General features: G+C 44.6%; 1 protein-coding gene across 1 annotated transcript in view; it reads right to left on the reverse strand.

The window, feature by feature from the left end:
• The window catches only part of TRAM2 (translocation associated membrane protein 2), a 73,425-nt gene that overhangs the window by 22,561 nt on the left and 27,227 nt on the right, over nucleotides 1-23,637 (reverse strand). The window contains exon 2 of the mRNA XM_032299680.1: nucleotides 8,827-8,890. Within this exon, the coding sequence (XP_032155571.1) occupies nucleotides 8,827-8,890 (64 nt within the window). The remainder of the gene's footprint in view (nucleotides 1-8,826; nucleotides 8,891-23,637) is intronic.

The raw sequence follows: 23,637 nt of genomic DNA on the forward strand, positions 1-23,637 counted from the left end.
AGTAACCATTTTAACCCCACACTGCATGCTTTGAAATATATTTTCTCCAATTTTATAGTAAGGAAGGAAGATAAAGAAAGGATACTTCCATGACATAAAACAATGTAGCAAAGATGAATGAAGGATTGAAGAGAAGTTGATAAGATCTTGGGCTTTTGGCCCAGGCTGGAGTGCACCATCTCAACTCACTGCAATCTCTGCCTCCCAGGCTCAAGGGATTCTCAGCCTCCCGAGTAGCTGGAATTATAGGCATGCACCACCACACCTGGCTAATTCTTCTTCTCCTTTTTTTTGCATTTTTAATAGAGACTGGGTTTTACTATGTTGGCCAGGCTGATCTTGACCTCCTGACTTCAAGTGATCCCCCTGCCTTGGCCTCCCAAAGTGCTGGGATTACAAGCATGAGCCACTGCGCCCAGCCTGCACTGCTTTCTTGATGCACCATTCCTTTTTATAAGGCTGTAACTCTCCCTATAGCTTTCCAGAAAGAAATATACAAAGATGTCTAGGTGCTAGGCACATACTACAGACTCCACTGTACTTCGCAGTTCCATGGCTTCTGCATACAACATGCCCTGGGCATGACACACACATTCTGTAGGCTGCCTCAAGTGAAGAATGCTTACAGCTGGGGGAAGATGCAAACTTTTTAACATTCATTGACAGCTATAAAAAAATATATAGTCTCTGAAGAATCACATTAAAAAATTTTTTTAATTAGGGTTTTTAAAAAAACTTACCTGAAAAAAAAACAATTTCAACTAACCCATTGTTAAACTGATAAAAATTGTTTCACTAAAAACAACTGATTAGGAAAACAATTATCTGGCTGTGTGTTGTTGCTCACGCCTGTAACCAGCACTTTGAGAGGCCAAGGCGGTGGATCACTTGAGGTCAGGAGTTCCAGACCAACCTGGCCAACATGGTGAAACCCCATCTCTACTAAAAATACAAAATTAGCCAGGTGTGGTGGCACATGCCTGTAGCCCTAGCTACTCGGAAGGCTGAGGCAGGGGAATCTCTTGAACCCAGAGGGTGGAGATTGCAGTGAGCCAAGATCATGCCACTGCACTCCAGCCTGGGCAACAGAGAGAGATGCCATCTTAAAAAAAAAAAAAAAAAAAAGGAAGAAAGAAAATTTATCCTACCTAGATAGGAGAAGAAACGATTTGATCAGGAGAAATAGAAAAGTGAAGTTCAAGTAAAAATGTGAGGTGGGGTTCAGGTCTGAAATTGGGCAGGGTGGGGGAAGAGCAAGATGATTCACTAGGAGAAGAGACATTTCAGGGCTCAGTGCAGCAGTTCAAAGATGTGGGTCTGCAGGCTCTGGCCACCATTCTTGCCGATCACAGGCTTCAGGCTGGTTAACAATTAGCCACAGCAACTCAGTGGCTCCGCTTATTTAAACGTCTACAAGCTCCACACGAAACGAGATAAATTATCAGAGCTGTGACAGGGAATTGGATAAAATCAAGTTGCATCTGAAGAAGGCACTTCTAGGTTGCAGGGAGGTGTTCACTGTGTGAAAATTCATTGAGCTGAACACATGATTTGTCTACCTTTCTGCACAATTGTTACACTTAATAAGTTTTAGTTATTGGGGGAAAAAATCAAGTGCAGGGCTTGCCATAAGTCCTGGGTCAGAGGCTTCCCACTTTGTCAGATGGCCAACCAATAAGGCCAGGGACACTGGGGGCCGCGGTTTTTCTCTTATTCATACAAATAGGACCTCAGGGTCAGAGATCTTTGTGGCTGTTTGGCTCAACAGGGCCAGGACAGAGCCAAGTCTCTGCCTCCCTGGTTGGGACTGCCTATGCTCACTGCCCCATTTGACAAACCCAGCTTTTCTAAAGCTTTCACGAACCCTGGTGCTGTACAGGTGTGAGCACCCCAGCCCCTCCTTGGCTCTTACTGGTGCATCCTTGGGAGCACGAATCAATTATCTGAGCCTCAGTTTCCTTGGCTGTAAAAGGAGCAGGCCAGGCTCACTGAGTCTTAAGTCTTCTCCAGCTGTATGGGCCGCAGGTTAGACAGCTTTCATCCATAATCAAGTATGGTTTCCATCTCCAGAGCCACGGCTGCCCACCTGTCTCTTTCCTTTCTTGACCCCCATGAGCTCATCGTACAAACGGGGGCACAGCTTGATATGTGATGCCAATCTTTCAAGTGTGTGATACAAGCAGAAGACAGCACTAATTTCTGCCAACCAGCAAAGGGAACAAGAATCATTTTGGGTCCTGGACAAAGGCCTTTGGCTGAATGAGGCTTTAAAACCATCTGTCTGAGGTTGTTTTGACTGCAGTGAGTCTCATCCTAGAAGAGGCTGCGAGAACAATGGCCAAGCTATGGTGTAAGAGGTTCTCAGGCCTTTCATCTCTGGCTGCAAAACACAACAGAGCAGATGGTAGTAATAAAGCCAGTTGGGATCCACAGGGCCCGGGGATGGATCCTTGTCCCCTTTGATCACTGCAAAACAAACCCTTCTCTGGAAGAGCTCCCTCAACCCCAGCTTTGGTGTTCGAGGTGTGTAGCAGCAGGCAGGCTGAACAACGTCAAAGCTACCAGGACTCCTTCCCACGCTGCTTTACAAACATGTACATGACTTCTTAGGGAGCTGTAGCCCCAGCTAGAAACAAACTCCAACAGTGATACTCCCCACCACCCCTCACCTTTACCAGAATGAAATGTTTATAGAAAAACCAAAATTAGAAAAGGACAGAAAGATGCAAATGAGTTACTTGGTTTAGGGGTTTCCTATCTTACCTTTGAGGTTAGAAGGGCAGGACTATTTGAAAGCCTAACTAGAAATTTTCACCCCCCTCACTTAAGGCCGTGCTTCTCAGGCTTTATGGGGCACAGGAATTTCCCGAGGTTCTTGTTAAAATACAGGTTTTGATGCAGCAGGTCTGGTGGGGCCTGAGTCTGCGTTTCTCACAAGTTCCCAGGTGGTGCCAATGGTGTTGGTCTATGGAAAATCTGAGTAGCAAGCCCTTAAGAGGACTCCCAGGGCTTCCTGTCTACAAGAGCCACTGGGGTTGAGGCAGTGATCATCACTCTGTATTTTCCAGATGGGCGATGGAGACCCAGGTATTAAGTGTTTTGCCCAAGACAATTCAGCAAATTAGTAGCACAAGCCAAGACAACCTCATGGCTAAGTGCTTAGCCCGTTTGGGCTCACCTGTTCTAGATCAAAAAGGAAGCCAGCAGGTCTGGAGTCTGCCTGTGGGAAGAATCGAACTTGTCTTTTCTGACCTTTACAGTCTATATATTTCTAATCACACACTAGATATTTTGTGGTAGTTTAATCAGAAAGAAGACTCAGAGTGTGTACAGGTAAGACCAGAAAACTCACATTTTATTCCTTGCCAGAACGGGCTGAGCAGGGTAAATGGTTGTAGCCAGTTAAATTTGAATTTCAGATAAATGATTAATTTTCTAGTATAATTCTATCCGGTGCATAATTTGGGATGTACTTATACTTTTTAAAAGGCATTTATTGTTTATCTGAAAATTTAACTGGCAGTCCTGAATTTTTATTTGCTAATAGAATGGCAAGTAGGAATGAGGATAGCAGAAAGCTGGTAAAGGAATATTTCCTGCTTCATCATTGCTGACCTTAAAGAAAACCTCAAGGGCACCAGGGTGACAGGGGCTCCCCTGGGATACATAAGATGTGTCATTGCCACTACCATGTGCATCTCTCTGCATGAAGCTTAACTTTTTTAACCAGCTGATTATAATGCACAAAATCATAAATTTATAGCTGGTGTTATGAGCTAAATTGCGTCTCTCCCACCTCCACCAAAACTCATGTTGATGTCCTAACTCCCAGCACCTCAGAATGTCACCTTATTTAGAAACAAGATCTCTGCAGATGTAGTTAGTAAAGATGAGGTCACTGTGGAGTAGGTTGGGCCTCTAATCCAATATGACTGTGTCCTTATGAAAAAGAGAAATTTGGACACACAGACGGATATGCACACAGAGAGAATTACACGTGAAGACTGGCATTGCGCTGCCGCACGCAAAGGAGGGGAGGCCTCCAGAAGCCAGGAGGGAAGCCTGGACCAGGTCCTTCCCAGAGCCTTCCAAGGTGGCAGCTCGGGCTTAGGCCTCCAGAAGGCTGGGATGATAAATTTCTATTGTTTCGGCCACTTGGTTTGTGGTACTTTTGTTACACTAGCCCTAGGAAACTAATACTAGCAGTTGGGAAGAAGAGAAGGAAGTATAGAAGAAGAGGGAGTTACGACAAAACAAAACAGTCAAGAAAAAGCATCACCCACACTAATTACTAGCTTTGTTCCTTAGAAAAAACGTCAGCTGAGGAAGACACAGGGATTTGGAAATGATGGACCCCCTTGTATGAAAACAGTCACTGGCTCTACTAAAATTCAGTTTTAAATGTTAAGTTGACCAAGTTACACACTACTTAAGGAAGAAACCTTAGAAGTCAGAATTTACAGCTGGGCGCAGTGGCTCACACCTATAATCCCAGCACTTTGGGAAGCATAGGTGGGCAGATCACAAGGTAAAGAGATCGAGACCAGCCTGCCCAACATGGTGAAAACCTGTCACTACTAAAAATGCAAAAATTAGCTGGGCATGGTAATGCGTGCCTGTAATTTCAGCTACTCAAGAGGCTGAGGAGAATTCCTTGAACTCAGGAGATGAAGGTTGCAGTGAGCTGAGATCGCGCCACTGCACTCCAGCCTGGTAACAGAGCAAGACTCTGTCTCTAAATAAATAAATAAATAAAATTTAAAAAGAAGTCAGAATTTACCCGGGCTCTTCAAAAAAAAAAAAGGTACATTTCTAAGAGTGGAGAACAATCTAAAGAGATTTTGAGGAGGGTTTTAAAAATCACAACCTTAACAGACTTGTTATCGTAAAGTGTTTTTTCCCATGAGAAGTTTGCTTACCTCCAATTCTTACAAACCAAACATTACCGTATTGGGTTAGTGATTAAGGAGCTCAAAACAAAATTAAGCAGGCTATTCTGATTTCATTGTCTCTCTTGATTATTTGCTTGTCATATTTCCAATAGCCCCAAATGGCAAGATTTAAATAAAAGATAGGCTATTTAACAACACTCTATCTTCTCTTTCTAAAGTAACTGAAACTCCCTCCATTTAGCATGTACTTAACTTTTCCTCTACCCAGGCCTGTTCTGGAGGATTTCAGAAGCAGAATTCAATAGTCCTACGCAGGGGAAATGCCAAACTCCTCTGGCTCCAGTTACACTGGCCTATGTTCAGCTACTAGAACACCCCACTCAAGGTGTCTGCACCTCACTTGAGGGGTTTTGCACATGCTGCTCCCTGTATCCAAAGTGCTTTCTTCTGCTCCGACCTCTCTCTCTCTACTCACAACACAACGCAACCCCACACTCACAAACATCTTCTGTCCCCACCCCTTTGTTTTTCCTTACCACAGAACCTTGTATATTTCCTTCTCACCCTATCACGACTATAATTTAATTCATTGTTTACTTGTGTATTACCTCTCTCTCGCTAATAAATGATAAGCTTCATGACATCAGAGATCAGATGGGTTCTGTAAATTATTTTATACCCAGGGCCTGGCCCACAATGGGCAAACAAATATTTGTCTAGCTTGATTAATTAATTAATTAAGCAAATGAAGGCATGACATGATCCACAGTGGCACTCTACTACCCCCACTCCCCCTTACTCAAACACAGTGAGAAGCCTTTTCTGCCCAGAGGCTCTGAGTTCAGCTCTACAGCATGTTGTCTATGCCTCTCATGCTGTTGGGAGAATGCTTGAGGATATCACTTGTCTGCCAATGTCTCTGGGAAGGGTTCAAACTCAAAAATCAACCCTCTGATCATGATCTGGTTTCACAAATAAGCCCTTCTTATAATAAAAGGATGCCCAATCACATGCACATCAACTTTTGTGGTCTCCAGGAAAATTCTTTCTCACGGTAAATTAGTAACACAGCTCTGGGTATGTGAGGTATGATCCAGCATCCCCTGTAAGTTGACTTCAGGGAGAAATGTAATGAAAACATCAGCACGATGTTTGATAACTGGCTGTCTCTTTAGACATTTATAAACTGGCATTCTGATTTTTTTTAATCCTGTGCATTTTATATTTATAAAACAACTTTAAAATTCAGGGTTTATGGGTCACAAGCATTAAATAACAGAGGGTGTTTTGGCAATACATACATAAAACCTTTACATACTACTTAATCCAGAAATTCCAGTAATAGGAAGTTATCCTAAGTAATCATAAATAAATGTAAAATTTAGCTACAAGAATGTTCACTGCAGTACTATTTACAATAAAAACGGGAAACTTAAATATCCATATGGGGCTGATTGGATAATTTGTGATAATCCCTATTAAGAAACATCCTGCAGCTTTTCAGAATGTCTGCTTAAATGGGATGATCATCAATGACACAGTAAAAGCTTCATCATATTACAGTGGCAAAAAATTGTATTATAAATCAATGTTCCAAAATGTTTGAACTTTAGTTTTTTCTGGGTAATGGTGTCCAGTGTGACTTTTATCTTCTTATGGCTTTCTGTATATAATTTTTCTCTAAGAGTTACATATCACTCAGATAAATATATTTTGAAAAAGTGTTTAAGAATAAATTTTAACTAATCACAAAATTTCAACTACTACATGTGATTTCACTTATATGAGGTACCTAAGGGTAGTCAAATTCACAGAGACAGAAAATGGAATGAGGGCTGTTGGGGGCTGTCAGGGGCTGGGGGGTGGGTAGGGAAAGGGGAGTTAGGGTTTGGTGGGCAGAGTTTCAATCTGCAAGATGAAAAGAGTTCTGGAGATGGATGGTGGTGATGGTAGCACAACAATGTGAATGTGCTTAATGCCACTAAGTTACATGCTTAAAAATGGTTATGATGGTAGAGTCTATGTTACATATACTTTACAATTTTTTAAAATTAAAAAATAAATCAGTAAATCTTGAGTATAGCCAAGTCTCTTTTATTAGGATTTTCAAAAGGCAAGAGTAAAGAAGCCTGGATTTGACTTAGAATACATAGCACTGAGCCACATCATCCACGTGCCCCCCAGCACTGGAGTGTGTCCTGGGATGAGCGGGCATCTGCCTGCTTCCTGACCACTGGTGCTGGCCATGTTTCCTGGCCCACTGAGGGCAGAGATGCTCTTGAGTCTCTTTCATGGCATGGAGTTTTCTTCCTCTCTTGACAATGTCCCTCAGTTTCACTCTCAGATCAAGAAACTGACTTGATTGCCCCAGAAGCATGGCTTCCTCCCAAGCCTGGCCACAGTGACTACACGGGGTGGTGGGCCCAGGAAAGATTCAGACTATATCTTCCATGAGCTACAGGTTCAGAAATTTGCCCCCAAAGTCCTTCAGCTAGTAGTTGGCAGAAGAAGACAAGGAAAAGAATCTTACCTTAAAGTCAAGACAAGTCACCTCTCTACGACAAGGAGGAAAGGGCTGGGCACGGTGGCACATGCCTGTAATCCCAGCACTTTCAGAGGCCGAGGCAGATAGATTACCTGAGGTCAGGAGTTCAAGACCAGCCTGACTAACATGGTGAAACCCCTATCTCTACTAAATACAAAAAATTAGCCAGGAGTGGTGGCATATGCCTGTAGTCCCAGCTACTTGGGAGGCTGAGGCAGGAGAATTGCTTGAGCCCAGGAGGCAGAGGTTGCAGTGAGCCAAGATCACCATTGTACTCCAGCCTGGGCAACAAGAGCAAAACTCCGTCTCAAAAAAAAAAAAAGAATAAAGAGGAAAGAACTAGGTTCAGCAAATAAAAGTCCTTTCTTTGTTCATCAAGAGGCCACCCAGGACTTTGCCACTGAGAAAGGACTGGTGCTCGGGTGGTGGTGGCGGGATCTGAGAACCCCAAAGTTGCAGACCTGTACCCGAGGGCTGGGCTTGGCCTTCAGATGTTTTGTTTTGGCTTACACAATATTGAACTGCGTGGTGTTTGCAGAATTTTTAAATTACTTGGCAACATTTAAAAATCAGAGTATTTCTACCTAAAAAGAGATTTCTTTGGATTCTCTTGAGGGAAGGGGTGGGAAAGGAAGTTCTTAGACACACAAGGTTTATACTCCTATGTGACAACAACTGGCTGGAAGTGAGCTGCTTCTTTAGATGGACCCTCTCTCCTGTCCAGTTCAGCAATTTACCTGCCTGGCCCTGCTGCTCCTTGAGCTGTAGCCCCTCAACTGTACTGAGAACGGCCTGTGAGGCCACTGTGGTACCTGGCATGATGCTGGCTGGGCTCCCTGTAAGCACTTGGAAATGCTCAGCCACTATGGGGGAGGTGTGTGATGCGGCAGCTCTGGTCAGTGGGCCTTAACAACAGTCCTGCGACAAGACTCGTGGCTGGGCCTGAGGTTTAGTCCTTACCCCAACCCAATCAGAGTGCAGCACTCTGTCCCCCCCCAACCATGCTTCCATGCACTATCAAAATGCAACATCCTGCACAATTCTCCTCACTGAAAATGTTAAAAGGAAGCCATGCTCTGGAGAACAGATCAATGGTCATGATGGCTCATGTCCCGTCTCTAATAGAAGTCAACACTAGATGCTTTGGAGAAAGGAGTAGGAGCTGCATGAAGCACTGCATGGTGCGGTAGGTCCTCTTCTGATGAAGAAGAGAGCAGAAGAGAGGGAAGTTCTTAGCTAGTAATGCTTCCCCACTGCAATCTCAGTGGTGGAGGCTGCTGGAGGCTGGTTTAAATACCTAAAAAGATTGTATCTGTATGGGGGAAAGGAAGCTTTCCAGGTCCTTCAGGGTTAATAAGGCCAGGGAAGTTGGAAACCAGAGACTCTTACCTGCTGTAGGCATGCTAATGTTATACTGAGGTAAAATAAATAGAAAGGCAGTCTTGGCTGTGACCTGTAAAACAAACAAACAAAAAAAGAGTTCCAGTTTAGCTTTTGGCCACATCAAAAGAAACAGGTGGAAGCTGCTAACCACCCCTTTTACATCTTAGGGCCACAAACCTCTTGGATGAAGGGTTCTGCCTAATGCAGAGTTAGCACTGGTTTTTGTTCTATTTTTCTTTAATGACATACCTGTCAATACCTATACCCCGGGCCCCAGATGGTATCTACACTGGTACTCACTGCAGATGAGATGAAACAAGCTGTGCATGGCAGGATGGGAGCTCACAAGTGAATAGTACAAATCTGTCAGCCATTCATTCGTTCATTCATTCATTCATTCATTCAGGTACTTGTCAATTTAGTTCTGTGCAGTCAACAGTGTGAAAGACAGAAACTAATAAATAAGGTCAAAACCTTCAAGAAGGTTAGGGCCTCGCTGAGGTTTCCCCAGCACTTTGGCTGCCTATACGTTGGAGATCGGCTCTGAAAATCGACACCTGAGCTTCAGAAACAGAGAATTCCAGCTGCTAATTTCACATCTACCTTACTGAGAGGCGTGGGGCCAGACGTAACATCTCACACTGCTGGCTTGTTTATTTCAAAAGCTGCCTTTAAAATCTTAGTTGTGCTGTGAAAAAAACGGTGGTTGTCACCTAGTTATGCATGGCCAAATCAGTATTGTGACAGTTTAGCCAGCAGGGAAGAGATCACAAAACCTGGGGGTTTGAAGCTCAGACTCAAGAATCGACTATCTGGGTTCAAATGCCAGCTCTGCCATTTTCTTGCTGTGTAACTACCAGCAAGTAATCTTATGCCACGAGCCTCACTCTGCTTGTCCATAAAATCAGGGGTGTTTGTAATACCTCAGCTGGTCTGGGTACTACAGACTAGCGTGGCTCTGTGGCCCAGCTGCAAATGTTGTTCAAAGCTCCCCAGAGGTTTCAGATGGACAACTAGGCCTGAGAACCACCAACCACACTGTTCTGAAACCTGCATCGAGGCCAGGTGAGAACGAAACCCGGGACCAGGTCTTTCCCAAGGGCCCTCTGGAGACACCTGTCAATAAAGGGGTGCTGGTTCTTCCCTAACAGAGGTTTGAAGGGACAGGGTGGGGACAAACACACTGGGCAGTGGCAAAGGCAGCATGGAAAGAAGTGAATGATGCATCACAGACGCCCTGTGTTGCCCAGACATGCCAGCGAGGGGTCACTATCCTCAGCTACCTTTAGAGACAACCCTCTCCTTTAAAGAGCAAATTTCCCCCCTCTCCGAGTCAGCAAGACCCATCCCACTCAGTGAGTGTCATTTACTCTGTACACAGAGACGCAGGACGAGCCTTCTTGTGTCTTTGTGCTGCTGCCTTAGACATGTCCTATCAAGCTTGCAGGGAAAAAATCCAAATGAGATTAGCTAAGGGAAGGAGTGACAGAAAACACCAAGCCCTATCCAAATGTACAGGTCTTCCTCATCCCACCCTAAAACCTTATTACCTTTGGTCAAGGCCTTTTTCAGTGTTCTCGACCTACCTTCCAGGCCAACTGCCTGTATTTTCTTTAAAACAGATGTGCTGGGTTTCAGCCAATACATCCTACTCACTGCTTCCTTTGGGGAATTTTAGCCCCTTTCATTTTGTGTCTTACCTTTCCTTTACCCACCACTACACACACACAGTTCTGATTAGAATCTCACGCGTCCTTCATGACCCACCCCAGCTGTGACCTCTGTGAAGCCATCTCCAGCTGTTCACGGGGCATGATCTCTGCTTGCTGGATGCACTCTGTTACACTCTCCTGTTTTTATCATCCATACCCTTGTTCATAGTTCTCATCAGGCTCTCACCTCCTTGAAGGCGGGGACTGTGCTGTCCCATTTATCCTCACAGGTCCTCTCATGTAACAAGCCCAGATGCACACAGCAAGTGCTCAGTAACGGCTCATTGTTTAAGATGAAAAATCAAAAGTCAAGTCAGCTTCACTCAGCTGTCCTTATCCCCCTGCTGTCGTGGGAGCTGCCCCTAGTGTCATCATCCAGGCTGATCTCTGTCATCAATGGCCTTCTCTGTGAGACCTGTCCAGGCACTAAGCCACCTGAATCCAGTTCCGCCACAGAGCCCTTCCTGACCACACCGGCCATGGTGGCTCTCCCTCACTGAACTCCGTTCGTATGGGTCATTCCTGGCCTAACCACCTAGTACTCCATATTGTCTGACACGACTCCTCTGATGATAAACCTCATCTTCTCAGCCTGAAATCCCTGTGAAGGAAGATCAGAGGAGCTGGAAAAAATGAGAGAAAGGAGAAGCCAGGAGAAAGGCAGGTAGGCATTAACCAAACACTTTACCCTGCCTAGGCACAAATCTCCCACTTGATTTCATTCAGGAAATGCACATGTCTTTTAGACCACGGGATGGAGTGGACCTCTGTGGGGTTTGGGCTGTCTGCCATCCATTTTCCTCTCTTAATGGCACCAGGGTTTCCTGAGGGAAACCTCTCCCTAGCTGTGTGTGGGCATAGGATGTGTGTGGGGTCACTACTGGGGGTGGGAGGATGGAGGGGATAGACCCTCTCCTCAGGGCAGGAGCCCAGCCAATCCAAGAACACCTGGGCTCTGGATCTTGGGCTGGTCTCGGGAAGTGCTGCTGGCCCCCAGAGAGCCTCCTTCAGTTGGCCAGGGTCCATTTCTAAGACACATTATCATTCAATGTGAAGAGCACTGGTGTTCAACCCCAGCTGCACATTAGACTTTCTGGGAGAGCTTTTAAAATCTCTCTGCCTGTGCCACACCTTAGCCAATTAAACCAGACTCTCTGGGGCATGTGCATTTTGTCAAACTCCCCAGAGCATTCCAATGCACTGCCAAGTCTGAGAACTTTTGCATTTTTTTAAGAGGAAGACAGACATTTGGTATGTGGGTTCTACAAATATTCTTGCCTTCGCCCAACATGTACAGTCAACTGTCATCATTCACACAAGTTATGTTCTCTCAAGTCACTGCAAACACTGAATTAGTGAATACTGAAACATTGCTCCTGGGAGAAATACAGGGTTAGGTTCCTACAAGCCTCTGGTCCTATTTTTGCCAACAGATCAATTCATAACTTTGTTTTACGTGTGTTTCTGTTTGAAGACACCTTATTTAACATATACTGTTGATTCATTAACATTGAATTCATGGCCAACAGTGCTGTCACACATGCCTGAATAAAACTTCTCTAACCACATATGCTATCTCCATGAGGCACATAGCAGCCATCCTACGCTGAGGACGCTAGACAGCACTTCTGCACGACAGTGAGGGGCCATTTTTAAACAGTGAAATCACCAAGAAGCAGCACAAAAATGCAAAACATGTGGCACTAAAGAGACTACGAAAAGGACATCTGTCTGCAGGGATGAGAGCCGGAACGGGACGGCAGAGTGTTGCCTTGTTTGGCCTCCACTGGGAATGTGAGGGTTGGGCAACTCAAAAGTGTTTGTAGCTCTGCACACGTCTGGGAATGACCATGGAAGCTGAGCATTGATTTGGGGGATACAAATAAATCTTAGCAAGTAACCGAATTTGCAAAAACAGAATCCAACAATAATAAGGATCAAACTCATCAAGGCAAACCTGAACATCAGCACCATGAGGGCCAAGATTTTTTTTTACTTTTTTAACAGCTATATTCAGGTATAATTTATACAACAAAAAAAATTTGCCCATTTTAAGTGTACAGCTCTAAAGCATTTATCTTTATTTTTAAACTGTCTCTTCGTTGGGGAAACACAAGCTGTAGGAGCGTGTGGATCTAACCTGCCTCGATGATCTGACTTGCCTTGTTTGAGGCGCGCAACCACGGACGGCTTCAAACTCCCCAGAACGCAGCAGGACTCAGCAAATGCCAAAATGAACACAGCGACTGAGCAGCAGTGAGCCAGTGCTGTGCTCAGCTATCTGACCCTTATCCTGTCATCCGTCCACGATTATTCTTCTACGTATGTCCTCTCTCTTCCTCGGTCTGTCCCAGAGCTGAGTGAATAGTACATTTCTCATAAATTCTTATTTGACAAACTCATACTGTAAGCAGCTGTAATATTTAGTGACTGCAGGTGAATGCTTAACATGTTTTCTTAACATGATTCTGAGAAAACAGGATCTAGGACCCTAATCATGACAAAAATACTAGATCCCAGTGTTTTTCCATCCCTAGCCTCCCTGGTAGTGGCAGCGGAAACCATTCTAAAAAGTGCATCTTTCACTATAAACAGCCATGCTTGCTCCCACATTACCATATCTCAGCAAGATGGTGTCAGTTTCCCTGGTTTACAGATGAAAAAGATGAATTTGAGGCACAGAGAGATAAAGTAGCCTCCTGAGACCTCACAACTATACAAGCAGAAAGGGCCACATTCAACTTGATTTTTTAAAAACTTGTCCCAAAAACAAACTTAGGAGAGATACAATACTGCACATAGAAAGAAGGGTAATGTAAAATGGAAGCAGGAAAGAACACCAAAAATACACATTTTAGGCAAAGAAAAGAAGAAGAAATGAGGCTGATCAACACAAATGCACTCCAGGAAGTCCTACTCTTTGGCTAAAGGTGTCCAGAAATTTGGCTCCAAGCTTTTCCGCAGCCACCTGAAGGAGGAAGGAATGATCAGCTCCTAGATTGACCACATCCAACTCTCTGTAAGCACCAGCTGAGTTCCTGTAGCACACAGGGCTGAGAACCAGGAGCCTATTAAAAAAGCAAAAATCACTAGTCAAGAGCAGTCCTACTTCTTCAGTCTTCTGTGCCTTAAAAGGTCCTTTAGTACCCCAAATCTTCATACCATGACCCTCTCCTGACCTCAGACCGGGGATGAAACCACTAACAAGTCCCTCTCTGTAGGCACCAGCTGAGTTCCTGTAGCACACTGGGCTGAGAAACAGGAGCCTATTAAAAATGTCACTACAATTATTTCTCATCCCTCTAAGGCTGTTTATAGGAAACATTATTGAGTTTAATAGCATTTTAAATGCTAAGCTCAGTGGGTAAAATGTTAAAAGTGACAACGTGCTAATACACTAAAGTAAAAGGAGAACACTAAATTATGTAGGAAGGGTCACATCACACACACATATACAGAGAGAAAGAGAGAGGGAGAAAGAGAGAAAGTTACATTACATTTTTAACTAAAACAGGGCATCAAACACAAAGGCAAAGACCTTGAGCATGCTCGTGTAGCCATAACAAACCAAAACTGTTTCACATGCTATGCTGTATTAGGGCCACATGAATGTGAGCTCTTGGCTGTAACTAGACCAAGGATGCTGGTGAAATAGCTGCTTCCAGCTAAGCATAGTGGGTGTGGATTCCAGTCCCAGGTCTGCTGAGGGCCAACTGAGTGACCTTGGGCAAGGTATTTTGTCTCTCTGGACCCCAGTTTACTTATCCACTAACAACCACAACAGTTAATGTTACCAAGGGCTTATTCGGTGCCACACATGAGACCAAGGGCTTCACATAAATCTATCTCATGTCATTCTCACAATCACCCTACAAGGGAGGTACTAATCATGTCCCCATTTCACAGATAAGCATGGAAAGGATAAAGCTGAAGGAGGAGCTCAGAACAAATGTCCTTAAAGGTCCTCCTCACCCTCAGCTCCAAAAGGCGTACTCTATCTGATTCTACTTACTTTTGAAAGCCCGAAATGCAACTTTACACTGACAAACTTTCTAAGAGGTCTTTCTAGAAGTTTAAAATATACTGTTGCTTCTTCACTTTGTAAAGATAAAGTCTGGGTATCATCCTTGTCTGACACAGTGAGAAAATGAGGACTCTGGGGTTGATCCACTGCCTGCCAGCCATGGGCACTGGGTACACCTCGGCTTCCAGATGCCTAGATAGGTTCTCCTTTCACTGCAAGTTGCTAGTTGGTCACCAAAGATAAAAGAAAAGAACTGTGATGAAAGCAGTTTCATGGCTTCTCTTTTAAGTATTAAATCCTTTGGTTCAGTTTATTCTGTTTTGTTCTTGGCAGACACATCCATGCATTGGCACTTGGAAGGGGCTGTGTGGGCAGACCAGCCCCTGGGGGCAGACAGGGTACAGAAGGCCTTATTTTCACAGGAGCAGCTCTACTCTTAATGGCTTCGGTCCCACGGACACCGCCCCTCCCACCTAATGGACAAAACACAGAGACACATGTATTCCATGACAGAGAGTGAGGACGCTCGTTTTTACTTCCTCAGAAGCACAGGATAAAGCCAAGTAACAGATCCTGCTGAGTCTGGGAAATTAGGCACCTAAAACTTCCCTTCTTCTCCCAGCTCAGCCTGTTTTTGGAAGCAAAAGGGTCTTCACTAAGGCTTTCTCTAGATTGATTTTGCATCCTTCTGCAGAGGAAGTTAGGAAAATTTCAGGCAGACAAGAAAACCTTGGAAAGTTATACCCAATTAGTGGGGAAGAGATTTTTGGGTTTCGTTTTTTTAAATAGAAGAGTCTTTTAGCATTTTTTTCCTGGAGTGTTTACGTCCCAAGCCCACTGATCACCTGCATGTGCAGGTATGCAGCCAGGGTGCGACGGGACTGGGTTTGCGGCCCCTCTACTGCTCGGTAAAAGGCAGATACAGCTGAAACAAAGAAGCTTTTCACTTGTGCCTTTTGAAAAATCTCCCTTTTGAAGGGCCAGAGGCTGTCTGCGAGGGCTGAGCGCCTGAATCGCAGGGGGCATAGTTCTGACAGTACCTTTCTGTATGGCTTTTAGCAACGCCTAGAGATTCTGGTTTTTCACCTGAAAAACTGCCTTGATACAAAAATCAGGCAAAGCTAAACAAACACACACACAACAGATTCTCTACAAGCCTGTGATCACAATGCTGAATAGACTCACTATTAACAGTTTTGATAGCAGTTTTAGATTAAAAGTGACATTGTGTATTTATGAAAAAAACTCGTAATCTGAATAGCCACGATAAAATTATATCACTTGGTTTGTTATAAGTCATAGATTTAAAAGTCTTAACTTTACATTGGAATACAGAGGAATTTAGAAAGAGTCACAATAAAGGGTTTTAAAAATCTTTGAAGTTGGGCTTTTAAAAAAGAGAAGAGGTATAAAGCTTGGACTTGCCATAATATACATCCCCAATTTGGGACGTTAATCAGGTACTGAGAAACAAAGGGTGGCCTAGGGAAAGCCTTCCTCACTGTCTTTATATCCACAAGTTAATTATAACTTTAAGGAGACTGCATGTTTCTGCAATTTATACTTGTATAGCTTGAACTTGGCCTACTATGTGCCCTATAAATAGCCATACGTAAAACATACGCATTTGTCTGAAATAAATGTATTACTTCTCTGAGAGTCTTAATATATATATTCTCATCCTCCCCTAAATAGAAGCACTGGCTGGGTATTTCTAATACTTACCACTTGATTATGTACTTCACTCTCACGCACACCTACCTGTCCCCACCAAATAGCTTTTCCCCTTATCTGGAGAGTATAGCATACTCATAAACCATTCCTTATGGAAGCTAAAAACTAAATAAGAATTTTTAAATGCTCAGGCAAAATCATTTTTCAAAATAGCAACATTCTTAATATTTACTTCTGCTGCATCACAGGGCAAAGTTCATATTACTGGCTGTGTTTGGATATTAGTAATACACACATCAGTCAGAAGAAAATATTTTTACTTTTGGCCAAAAGCCACCTGTTCTGATGCAGTATCATTGATACATTAAAATTCATAACATAAAAAAGAAGATTATGGAGTGCAGAATTTCAGCTTGCGAGTGATTTTTGGAGAGTTGAGATTAGGTAATATTTTAGACTTGACTGCAGAAAAGGAACCCCTCACTGATATAGCACAGTGTCATTTCAGCTGTAGTTTTAAAGATAATTTTGCTCCATAAGACAGAAAGCAAAAAGAGAGGAGGGTCATTCTAATCAGTATAGATGTGTCTGCGACATCCAGTCTGTCACTAATCCTCAGCAAGTAAAAAGAGTGGGTGCCAGAGAGACTCATCCCCAAGGAACTTCTGGCATTTCCTGGTGTTCAGGGAAATAAAAGGATTATTCAAGGTCTCCACAGACCCAGGTTAGCTGGACCAGGCAGGACTCAGGTATATTTGCCTTCATTTGCTTGTTTGCTTAGGGAAAGCAAGAGTTGGCAGACAGTGATCTGCTGCGACCATTTAAATTATTCTCTACCATCCGGAAAGTTTCCTGCTCAAAACATGAGCATGTTGACCCCCACATTTTGACTGAAGAGCTAGGCACATGGATTAAAGCCTGCTAAGAAAATGAGCCACGAGTTCACATAGTGATGGAGCAGGGTGAAGCCATTTCCAGGGGCCATAAACCAGGCTTGTCAGCAGGGCTGCCGGCCAATTCTCACAGGAAGCCTTCAAATTCCTCTGGGTATTTGTGTAGGGGCACATAAAGACAGGCCTTGACCCTGGGTGTCAACCTCCGCCTATCATTAAACTAAGCGAACTGAGGCCGGAAGGTGAAAATACAAGTTTTTTTTAATGTTAGATGTGTGATCTCTGCTGTCGTAGTTTCCATACTACCCCTACTCCATTGAGCGTGTCAGTAAGAGCTTCAATGAGGGGTTCCATGGAGTTGCATGGTACCATTCCAGTAGCTTTAGAAGTCAAGGTCAGCCTGGGGAGCTCTGCTGTGTGTGTCTTGGTTCTGAATCACATTGGTTTCCCACCACTCTCTGTTACAACAGTGCATCCCCCTCCCGTGGGAAATGCGTCATAACACATCCTGCACTGGCGTTTGAGTCCATTTTGCTTGAGTCTACAAAGACCGGCCAATGACCACCTACATGAGGGAACCTGATAAGCAGAACTTCATGAGGATGATCTGATTCCAGCATCTTAATCCAAGGCCAAGAACATTAATGAAAAACATCCAGCACTCAAACATCTCTGTTTGTCAGCAAATACTAGTCGCAAAGGGATAATGAGAATCATCTTCAAAGTGGAAAAGGAAAATAACAACATAAAAGGCAAGAGTTCCCAGGAAAATGTGCTACAGATGAACAGGAAATGCAAATTAACACCAAAGGCATGGCCTCAGGTAAACACTCCCCATACTTCACCACAAACCAGTCCCTGCATACCCCTAAACCAAATATACAAAGCCTGGGCAAATGTCAATATTTAGATTAAATACCATATCCCAAGGTTTTTCTCTCTCTCACACGTACTTTATATACATGTGAAATCTCGTTAGACTAACTTGAAAGTGGGTTTTAACTAAATTCTAAAAAGACTTGGGGATTTTTTTCACAGTCCTGCAAGGCTAGTCTCCATTCTAAACTATCAGCATCCCAGGAATCTAATAGTGACTTTACACAGGGCAAAGGTGGCCCAGGAAGAAAATCCAAAATCAGGGAGAGGCTGGACTCTCATCTGAACTCATAGCTGGATCTCAGAGGTTGACAGGAGGCATCAGACCCCCTCGGCCACGGCTCAGTGTGCAAAGCCCCACTTGGTGCTGAATCCAGGCCTTGGAGCAAGGTCCAGGAGGCCAGGTGTCCCCCACCCAGGCCCATTCAGCAAGTCTTTTTCAGGGGGCTACAAGAAGGGACAGGAGCTGCTTGAGACATGAATGACCTTAAGCTCTTGCCAACAAGCATAGATAATCTCTCTGCAAAAAAATCACAGAGTAAGAGCATAAAGGGCAGACACAGACACACACAAGGAGAAGGAAAGAAGAAAGAAGCTCTCCTGTCAAGGCCTTGCAGGAGCAGGGGAAGAATGGGGAGCATGGTTCTCTTCCTTCACTGTCCAATCACTGCTATGACACCACCCACTGCCCCACTGCACACACACACCCTGAGCAGGAACCAAGGCCATGGCCATGCCAAGGGCAGCTGCAAGAACCACCCCCAGGTGCTGTTTTTGCCATCTCCCTCTGACCAAGCCCTGGGAGAGACAACAGATCCATCTTAAAATTCCACAGGCCCTGTTTCACAGTTCTCCGTGGCTCCCTATTACTCAGGAGATAATCAGGACCCATGCTGACATTCCAAGACTTCCACAGGTGGCCCCACCTTACCGCTTTTCATGTTTTGCCCCCTCAACTCCCAGACTCAAAAACTTTGCTCCAAACCCACACCCCACACCACCATTCCAGGTAGGAATGGCACCACCACTCAAATGCACAGCCAGTCAACAAATCAATATGCAAACAAGTCATTTACAACACAACAGAATCATCATTCTCATAGGTGGTACAGGCAGTTCAGGAGGGCAGAGGAGACACACCTGACTGTGAGAACTGAGGCTGCCCCACTCCAGGGAAAACTTCACCAGCAACGTTCTGCCTGATCTGCACTCTACAGGGCTGAAGAGGCAAACAGGAGGCAGGAAGGGTGCTGCAGGCTGAGGGAACCGCATGCACTAAAGCAGAGAGAAGGGAGATATATGACTCCCAGGGAAAATGAGGGGCCTGTGTATAGATGGTAATGAGGCTGGAAGGTTGGAGGAGGCAGGTCCCATGAAGGACCCTTTACGGCAGGTATCAAAACTGAACTTCATCCTATATGTGAGAAGAAGCCACTGATGTTTTTTAAGCAGGGGACAATCCCATGCAATTTCCTTTGCAGAAATCTCATTCTGCTCACAGTGTAAAGGACTGGAGATGGGAGGTGAGCCAGGCAGCACAGAGACTTAGGTTTCTGCAAGACGAGATCATCCAGGCCTGGATTTAGGGAATGGCAACAGACCTGGGCCAGTGCTAGGCAATTAGCAAAAGACTCGATGGCACAATTAATTAAGGTGAGGGAATGGCCAAGAGCAGTACTCAGGTCTTGTTCAGGAAACAGACACACAAATGTCCAATTTAAATAAAATGTGCTAGGGGTGATGACAGATATTCACAGGGTGTTGTAGATGGCTGATGGTGTGAGAGGGGAGAAGCGCACTGAGAAGACACTGTCAGAGGGGCCAGAGGAAAACCAGAAGGGGCCCAGCAACCCATAGAAGAGAACATTGCAAGGAGTCAGCTACACACCTGCAGATGCCCCAGGGAGGACCAGTCAACCCAGGACTGAAATGTGAGCAGCACATGAGCTGAGGTTTTTGGGGTTTGTTTTTTTTTTTGATAGGTCCCAAGTGCCTACAACAGCGCTTGGTACATAGTGGGGACTTAATAAGTATTTGTGGAATGAATGTATGATGTGTCCATCAGATTTACAAACCAGAGGTCACTGGTAAATGCTGCCAAAGCTGGAGGAAAGTGGGGGCAGAACTGGTGTGTGTGGGTGAGCATGGGGCGGGAGTGTGGAGACAGAAGTGTGAACCGCTCAGTCTAGCAGCTCAACTCTGAAGGAAAGCAAAGAGATCAGGAGTGGACTGTCAGGGAGGTACAGGAGAAGCTTGGACCATGTGTGGTAAAGAGAAAGACCATAGAGAGAAATGTGGTTGGACATACAGAAAAGCAAGGGGGTCTGGAGAGGATGATCTCCTCAGAATTACACCTATCCAATGGGTATTACTTCAGGAACTGAGATCCAGAACTGCAGAGAGGGATGCCCAAGAGGGAGCACTGGGCCTGAGCAGCTTTTGCTAAGACCATGCCCTTTCTCAGTTCCCTAAAACCCCTGCTGCTTGTGCAGTTTGGACACCTTGTCTTGATACACACAATAGCTATGGAGAAGATGTTCAATAAATGCTCCTTGAATTAATGTACTTCAGAAGAGGTAGAGGGGAGAGAGGCAGAAATAAAATTAACAACACCCCTCTACTATATTCACAAGGGGGCTGGGAAATTTTCTATTTAATCAATTCTTTTGAACCGATGCTACACTGCCACTCACAGAAGCTGACTTCACTTTCATTCATTTCTCTAGAGGGAGTGGCAGGGCCACCTGGATGGAGTTACAAGGGATGACTATTCTGCAGGTTCCCAGAGGGAGAACTGTCAGGGTGCCAAAGGGGTGGAGGGCCCCGGGAGGCCTCCAGTCTCCTCGCAGCCTGTCAGCCTTTACTGCATCGGCTGGACTGATCGAGTTCAGAATCAGAACCCGCAGACATGCAGATAAGCACTTGGCCATGGGCCAGGGTCCATGTTCATGTTCTACAGTCACAGCGACTGCTGCCACAGCCATGGGGCAGTTCCAGATCTGACAATGGCCACACCAGGTTTTCTAAACAGATATGTCAGGGAAAGCATTAGAAGTATGGTGTGTTTGTGTGCTCATGTTCATGTGCACAAAGCTGGCTGTTAAGGTAGTTTCACACCCTAGCAACATGTCTTTGTTTAGCACTGTCCCTACAAAAACAAGATTTAAAAATTTTTTTAAATCAATTATTCAATCACAAAATATGGAACACAGGCTCTGGGCACAATGCTACCGGAGATGAAAAAAATTACAAGGCCCACTTCCTTCCCTCAAAGGCTCAGGACCAGAATACAGAGCCAGGCTATACATCTAGTCCAACTCCTTTATCACAAAGATGATACAACCAACTACTCTTCTTTGAACATTTACTGCAAGCCAGGCAAGGTAAAGGCACTTCACACAGTTACCTCAAACAATCCTCAGCAACCCAGCAAGGAGTGACAATGACATCTAACGTGTGAGATCTTATGAAATGCCACGCATTGTGCTAAATGCCAAACAGGATTACCTCATCTAACCTCCAATGCTATAAGGAACTGGTACATTACTACTATTGACTGAACTTCTACCATCTGCCAGGAACTGCTCTGAACGCTTATAGAAATGATCTCATTTCAGGCTCCCAGAGGCCCTAATGTGCAGAAAAACTGAGACCCAAAAAGCTTAAGGAACATGTCCCAAGGCTCACAGTTAATAAGCCCCAGAAGCTGGACTAGATCCCAAGATCCATCTGACTGTGACATCTGGATTGTTTATCACCATGCTACCTGAACAATGTGCCTAAGATCCAATGATCAAAATGAGACCTTGACGCATAAAGGGTTCACTCTAAGACAAGAGATGTCATAGATCAGGACAGCGTTAGGCAAAGGGCAAGTGAAAGCTCCTTCGCTTTCTCCAAGGCAGAGACCATGTCTTTATTTATCTCCATGCCCCCAGTGATCTTGGCACAAAGGAGAGAACCAAAAAACACCTGTTATGCCCTGGGTTTAGAGATTTCTGGACCTCCTCTGAGAAGATTTCTGGGAGGGGGTGAGCTGACCTAGAAAGATGAACACAAAGTGGATAAATGGGGGGCAGGTGAGAGTTAGAACAGAATCATCATGGCACTGGGAAAGTACTGGAGGAGTCCTGGAGATACAATGGTTTAGCTTAGGATAGTCACGGCGGCTTTACATGGGCGGCCCACTGTGTGGCCCAACTTCAGATCTCAGCTGTGCCCATTTGTTTCAAATGAACTAGTCTAAAATGGAAGAAAGGGTATCTGGCCATCAGATACCTTAAGCTTTCCTTTCCTTCCTTCCCTCTTTCACGCCCTCCCTCCCTCCCTTCCTCTCTTCCTTCCTTCCAAAAGCTGCCCAAAGTCAACTGTCTCTTGAATTCATCATCTATTCCAGCATGGCGTGCATTTCAAAGCTTTGTTTCCCACAATGATTCAAGCCCAGATAAAGAAATGATTGTTTCCCTCAAAGTATAAAGGAGGCAACATTGTAACATAAAATTTGAAACTCTTTTCAGCCACAATACTCTACAAAACCATCTCATATTTCATAATTAACCAACAAATTTTATCAATTACCTAATAGATACATGAGTCCAAGCTCCTGCATGTGACACTGTCAAGAAAGCCATTTCCTGTTGGATACAGATATTCAAAGACTAATGGTAGTTAAACACAGTGATTAGAATCCCATTTATGCTGCATCAGAAACTGCTCTTGGTCCCTGAGAGCTAGTGTGCAAAGCAATGGAGCAAGAGAAGGAAATGGGTTTAAGTGGTACTTGAGTATTACCTGAACCAGCCAAAAGATGGAAGTGGGCGCATTTAATGTGCTACCACTTTAAGAAGCAAGGGTGATTCTAATTCTCACCAGAAATCAGGGTGAAAGTAGCTTAAAGTTAGATGTGTTGCACTATTTGACTTATAATCAGAAAATGTCTGTTCAAAAGTCCTAGTCTCAGAGATGGTAGTGTTTCAGGGACATCAGTTTAGCTTTGCCATGCTTTCTGATTTGATTGCCTGTTGCCATATATGAGGTAGGATTCAAACAGGAGGCAGAATAGCAACTGTAATATCTACTGGGCTGCACAATGCTCCATCCTACCCTGAGTCCCAGAACAGACAGCTTCACTTTTATGCAGTACTTCAGTGGGCTTCTGGTGGAATCTGCAGGACAGCAGAGAGCATGAGGAGGGTATTCATTACCTGGCTCCCTTCCTGCTGGACAGTTCCGGCAGTGACTGCAGCCCTCTACCAAAACCCCAGCCCCCTCCCCTCCAACCACAGCTCTCAATGATATTCCCTCTCTCTCCCGCCTCCCTCTTAGTTCTAGATCCATGCTATCCTTGGCCCCTTCAAGCCTAGGGATATCTCCCCACATTCACAAGCCTTGGAATGCTTTACAGTTCCTTATCTGATTCCCCTGAGCCAGTCCACGCCCTTGTGAACTGTGCCTACATAACCGTTCCTGGATTACCCCACCTGCTTCCTGTTGGGACCCTGACTGATGTAGATATGGTCCTCAAACAAAAGACTTAATGCTAACACCACATGATAATAGTTAACTCATCAACATAACCACCAGCAAAGGAACACTTTTTTATTTTTATTTTTATTTTTTGAGATGGGGTTTCACTCCC

This window comes from Sapajus apella, unplaced genomic scaffold (assembly GCF_009761245.1).
Source record: "Sapajus apella isolate SASKATOON/1434 unplaced genomic scaffold, GSC_monkey_1.0 scaffold41, whole genome shotgun sequence".
Lineage (NCBI taxonomy): Eukaryota > Metazoa > Chordata > Mammalia > Primates > Cebidae > Sapajus > Sapajus apella.